This window comes from Myotis brandtii, unplaced genomic scaffold (assembly GCF_000412655.1).
Source record: "Myotis brandtii unplaced genomic scaffold, ASM41265v1 scaffold630, whole genome shotgun sequence".
Taxonomy (NCBI): domain Eukaryota; kingdom Metazoa; phylum Chordata; class Mammalia; order Chiroptera; family Vespertilionidae; genus Myotis; species Myotis brandtii.
In genome coordinates, this window is record NW_005370412.1 from 2,461,849 (window position 1) to 2,468,184 (window position 6,336).

The 6,336-nt window shown below is 39.3% G+C and overlaps 1 protein-coding gene across 10 annotated transcripts in view; it reads left to right on the top strand.

Moving 5' to 3' along the window:
• The first annotated feature begins 2,854 nt into the window (after window positions 1–2,854).
• Window positions 2,855–6,336, top strand: part of ABL2 (ABL proto-oncogene 2, non-receptor tyrosine kinase) — a 43,147-nt gene continuing 39,665 nt past the window's right edge. For all 10 annotated transcript variants that reach the window (XM_014528335.1, XM_005880254.2, XM_014528337.1 and 7 more), the window contains exon 1: window positions 2,855–2,999. In XM_014528335.1, the coding sequence (XP_014383821.1) occupies window positions 2,888–2,999 (112 nt within the window). In that variant the 5' untranslated portion in view covers window positions 2,855–2,887. The remainder of the gene's footprint in view (window positions 3,000–6,336) is intronic.

Here is a 6,336-nt window from a genome sequence, read left to right on the forward strand (position 1 = left end):
CGGGTCTTTGGCCTCATATTGATAGGTATGGGGTACGCTGATGCCAGCTGCTTCTTGTTTAAGTGACTTTAGGAAAGTCTGAAGCCTGAGCCAGGACAGGCTATTCATATGGAAAAGCCATTGCAAAAGCTTGGTGAGGCTGCAAGTTGGATGGGGCGGGGTTTCAGGGAATCACCAGGGTGGAGCGAAAAGTGTGAGCCATGCTGATGGAAACTGCCAGTCAGCTCTGCAAGGGGGTGAGGTTCCAGTACAGAAACAATGCCCCCTGCGAGCATCTCCATTTGGGAGAAAGCCACCTTGAGTTCCTGCCCCGATGCCAGACAATCCAGTTCCTCCCTGTATGTGTCTGGTTTCCCCAGTGATGCTGCCCAATGCTGGAGATCAGAGGGAGGGGAACTGTATAAGTCTGTGTGCTGGCCCTTTAAGAGGGACTGCTTGAGTCTCCAGCAGCCTCTGTTTCACTCAGCCACAATCCCCACTGGTTTTTACAGCCTGAAGTTAAGGGACTTCTCTTCTCAGCTCAGGGGTCTGGTGTTGGGCTGGGACCCCTTGCTTCCTTCTCATGGGAGGCCTCTGCTGCGGAGGTATCCCTCTGGATTAAAAACACACGCTCCACGTGGGTGTCTGACCAGCCTGTTTTGTGCCTCTGCCCCTCCTACCATTCTCAGTGTGCTTTCTTCTTTACATCTCTAGTTGTAGGACTTCCATTCAGCTGGCTTTTCAGGCCGCCCTGAATGATGGTGGTTCTATATTTTAGTTGTAATTATTTTCTTTTATCTTTCTTTTTTTATTGATTTCAGAGAGGAAGGGAGAGGGAGAGAGATAGAAACATCAGTGATGAGAGAGAATCATTGACCAGCTGCCTCCTGCACGCCCCACTCTGGAGATCTAGCCCACAAGTCAGGCATGTGCCCTTGACTGGAATCGAACCCAGGACCCTTCAGTCCACAGGCTAATGCTCTATCCACTGAGCCAAACCAGCTAGGACTATTTTAGTTGTAATTTTGATGTGGTTGTGGGATAGTGCAAGTACTGGCATTTATCTACACCACCATCGTGGTTCTCCTAGCATAATGTTTTCAAGGCCCCTCTATGTTGCAGCTTCTATAAAAATTTTATTTCTTTTTATGGTTTAGTAACATTCCATTGTATCTATATACCACATTTTGTTTATCTAATCACCTATTTACTTCCGGTTATAAAGCGTTTGAAAATGTAACTATTAATTATTGGTAATTTACATAGCAGATTTACTGATTAAATAATAAATCATATGCTCTAGAATCCATACAATCTATATAGATATGAATAGAGCACAGATTATGGAGTTCCTTTTCCTTATATATATTTTTATAATCTAAGGAAGGAAAAATTCAACATGGTATTTGAAATTCTGAATCATTAAATGAGATAACCGTTAGTCATTTATGTTAACAGAACTTGTTCCATAAAGATTAATTTTATTAAAAGTGTAAGCTTTGTTTAAACTAATAATTACTGCCATCAAAGTCATTCTTCTTCTAAGGTTACATTATAATTTTGTTTCAGCTTTATTGAAGTCTATTTCAATCCTGCTATCCTATCATTTTACCTTGTTACCTTTATTGACCTGGAACCTGGCTCAGTGGTACATAGTAGGTGCTTAATAAATATATATTGAATCCATGAGTGTCTTTAGCTGTATAGTTACAAACATTCTTGTATTATTTTTGTAGATTATAGCAGTAAATTCATTTGTTATTTGTAGGTGTTACTAAACTCTCATAAGATACTCTTATTTCATATTCTTAAATTTTATTTAACTTTGTTCCTATATATTAAAAAAGATTAGGCTTTAGCTTTTAAAACTTTAGCACTGCAAAGTTTTCAACACTATTATGCCATGTTTTTAAACCTTAATTAAGCTACTAGAGCTCGGTGCATGAAATTTATGCACTGAGGATGGGGTCCCTCAGCCCGGCCTGCACCCTCTCGCAGTCTGGGACCCCTCAGGGGATGTCTGCCTGCTGGCTTTGGGCCTAAGCTGGCAGTCAAACATCCCTCTCACAGTCCGGGGCTCTCGCAGTCTGGGACCCCCTTGCTCCTTACCGCCTGCCTGCAGCGGAGTTGGGAGAGGCTCCCACCACCACCATTGCGCTCGCCAGCCATGAGCCCGGCTTCTGGCTGAGCAGAGCTCCCCCTGTGGGAGTGCACTGATCACCAGCGGGCAGCTCCTGCATTGAGTGTCTGCCCCCTGGTGATCAGTGTGCATCATAGCAACCGGTCATTCCGCCTTTTGGTCGATTTGTATATTAGGGTTTTATTATATAGGATAGAGTCAAAATGTTAGTGAAAGCAGTCATTTCCGGGCTTCTGTGCTTATGAGTCAGATTGTGACTATTTCTTTGGCTTTGGATTTGTGGTTTCTTGAACTAATTTAAGTGATGCAAAAGATGAGTCTCCTTAGGCGTTTCCTTTTTTTAAAAAGTGTAGTTGGTGTTTTATTGTAAACAGATTTTCTCCAAGGAAAACTTGTGTTCATCATCCATTATGAATGAAATCCCATCTGTATATATCAGTCCCTATATATTTTATTATTTGCTACCCATATGTGTGGGTTTTTACTTATTTGGTTTTTGTTGTGTTTTGTTTTGTTTTTTCCAAAAGAGTTCCTGCGGTTTTGAAGTAACTATTCTGACTCATTATTTTGCTAATTGCTAAATATTTTCCTTTAGGTTACTCCCAATCTACTTTGGCATTTGTAAATTCTTACACTTCTATTGGTTCCCTCTGACCACTGGGTGTATGACTCAGTGTCACATGCATGTGCTATTACTTGTCAGAGTGGAATTCTAAGACTTCCTCATGACATAGAACAGTTTAACTTTCGTGCTTTCTGGGCAGAGAAATGGTCCTGGGGACAGTTCTGCTTCCACCTGATAGTTATGGAAGAGATCAGGACACGTTGCTTTGCTGCCTGTGCAGTGAGGCCTCAGAAACTGCTCTACCTACCTTATCAGGTATGATTCAGAGAGTTTGGGGGAGGGTAGTTAATCACAGTAATCAAGTGTGAATGGAGATCTCAAAAAATGAATCGTATCTATTACTGTCTTTTTTCTTAGCCAGTGATACTTCTCGCGTGTGTGTGTATGTGTGTGTGTGTGTGCACTCTGGTATTTTACAGTAGGACCTCAATAAGTACTTACTGAAAAGAAGAATAAATGAGTAATATGTAGTATTTTGTGGTCAAGATACATGTGGCTTGATATGAAGAACTTAAACTATATTTTGAGAATTGTTGAATAATTTATCCAACCACTTTAAATAGTTTTTAAAGAGGTATTATAAACTATTAGCTTTTAGGAGAATATGCAGTTTGGTAAAGTAGAATTCTGGCAATACAAGTGTTTGTAAAATATTTGGAAATACCTAAGCTGAAAATTTGTATATTAATTTTTCTAATTTCTACCTGACAGATTTCTAATTAAATTGATAAAAGCTATTGAATGACTAATTGGTGAAAAGTGTTTTTAATACAATTAAATATTAAATTTATCTCTGAATTTCAGTTTTAATCTGGATTTTAACTTGTTTAATCCTGATAATTTACTTTGTATAAGCTGCTATTTTATGTTTAGCCTTATTTTTATTGTATCCTGCAAGTGTATCAGTAGAAAAAGGTAATAAAACTACCTTCTCTTAATACTCAAAATGTATTTCTGCTACCTGTGTCTTGTATTCTATATATGAAAATTAGTCTTCTGTTGCCTCATCTAAGTGTGATCTTCCCTATAACAATGATTAATAAAAGATCTATCTTCCTATCTAAGGTACCTAATGTATAGTAGTCACTCCACATTGTTCAAAAATAAAACATTTCCAGACTACACACTTGAATTTGGGTGGGTGCAGGACATCTGAATCATGTATATATTTTTCTGTTTTAAACTGTTGAGCAAAGTGGTGTAGACTGGATGGCACTGTAACATTTACTACTTGCTTTTCCTGTGGGATTTTTTTTGTCTTTTTTTGCCTTTATTTTTTAGCTTGTTCTCCTCATTTAGTTCTTTAAGTCTTTATGATTTAATATATGCTCATTCTTGGCCTCAGGAAAATGTTAGGATGTTGTGTTGTCTTTGGAAAATTTTCCCTTTGTTTTGTGCTACTGGTAGGATGGCGTGTCAGTGGATATCCTGTGCAGACAGATTGTACGGGAAGTTGACCCTTAGTTTTCTGAGAACAAAAGACTGAGTGGGGAAAAAAGAAGGAAGGAAGGAAATAAGATCTTTTGACTTGATCGTAAAGGTTATAAATTCAGAGATGGGGAGAAGGGGAGTGGGGATTAAAAAGGATTGTTTCCCATTATGGTTCTTTAGTACTTTGGCTTCAAAAATTACTTTTATCCTGTTTTTATTATTTTGTATACTTGAGAAATGTACAGTACTGTTTGGTCTGAATACGGGATGAACAAAAGTAGGTTTATAGTTGTTCATATGGAAAATAATAGAATAATTAATAAATAATATAAGAATAAACTGTTTTGCATACTCATAACTGTACTTACTTTTGCCTAACCCTGTATATCTTTTAAGTTTATATAAGATTGTGTCGTAGGTCTCATTCTTTTTTTCTCCTTTTGTCAAATAACATGGTTTTTAATAAGCTGACTTGCCTTTAACAATCCTCCTTTGAGCTTGTTGGAGTTCCTCTTCAGTACATGTGAACTACATGTCACAGACATGTCTTGCACATTGACAGTCTGTCACTCTACTGTCTTCTGTGCAGAATTTCTGCTCATCCAATTTTAATGCTTTCTCTTCTCTGAAACCTTTACTGACTTCAGAGCTTTGTGTTCTATTTTGTCCCCTGAGAGCATCCTTTGAGTACATGATTCATTTATTCATCTTTTTTGAGAGCCCCTTATATACATGCACTATTCTGGGTGCTTGTAATTTATCAGTGACCAAAGCAGACAGAAATCGCTGTCCTCATAAAACTGGTATTTTGGTTGGAGGAGTTAGTTAATACACATGAATATAAAAAAAAGTAAATTATATATTTTGTGGTATTAAGAGCTATGGAGAGAAATAAATTGGGAAGGGAGACATGGGGAATGTGGGAGTGTTGTCAGGAATAGATGTATTTTAAAATAAGACAGTAAAAAAATACTGCACCGAGGGGGTAACATTTGAGTGAAGTGTCATGTGGATATCTTGGGGAAGAATGGTTTCAGCGGTTCTCAACCTGTGGGTCGCGACTCCTTTGGGGGTCGAACGACTCTTTCACAGGGGTCGCCTAATACACCCTGCATAGCAGATATTTACGTTACGATTCATAACAGTAGCTACATTACAGTTATGAAGTAGCAACGAAAATAATTTTATGGTTGGGGGTCACCACAACATGAAGAACTGTATTAAAGGGTCGCAGCATTAGGAAGGTTGAGACCACTGGTTTGGGTAGAAGGTAAAGCCAGTACAAAGGTCCCAAGGCCTGCCTTGTCCAGGGAAGGCCAGTGGTCAGAATGGGGTATATTAGGGGAGTAGGAGTTGGAAGATGAATTGGGTAAGACAAGTTGTAAAGGGCCTTGTAGGCCCTTGTTAGGACTTTGGTTTTTACTATAAGATATAGGGAGCCATCTAAGATTTTGAGCAGAGGAGTAATACAATCTGATTTATGTTTTAAAAACTGGGTGGTGTGCCCTAGCCTGTTTAGCTCAGTGGATTGAGCATAGTGCACGCCCCCTGCGCTCCCCCTCCAGCCCCCAGACTGAAGGGCCCCAGATTTGATTCAGTCAAGGGCATGTACCTTGGTTGCAGGCTTGATCCCTGGCCCTGGCTGGGGTGCATGCAGGAGGCAACCAATTGATGTGTCTCACATTGATGTTTCTCTCTCTGTGTCTCTCCCTCTCCCTTTCACTCTCAATGGGAAAAATATTCTGGTGAGGATTAACAACAACAACCTGGCTGGTGTGTTGAGAACAGACAGTAGAGAACAAGGATAGAAGCATGGAGATCAGTTAGGATAGTGAAATAATCTAGGTAAGAGATGATGGTTATGACAGGGTGGTAGTAGTGGAGGGGGTGAGAAAGGAATAGATTCTGAATATTGAAAGCAGTGCCAATAAAATTTCCTGATGGGTTAGTTGTGATATGTGAGTGCAAAAAAGGAATCATGAATGACTCCAAGGTTTTTTGTTTGTTTGAAAATTTTTTTCTTTATTGATTAAGGTATTACATATGTGTCCTTATCACCCCATTGACTCCTCACCCCCACACTCATGCTCTCACCCCCCTGCTGTCTGTGTCCATTGGATTTGCTTATATGCATGCATACAAGTCCTTTGGTTGATCTCTT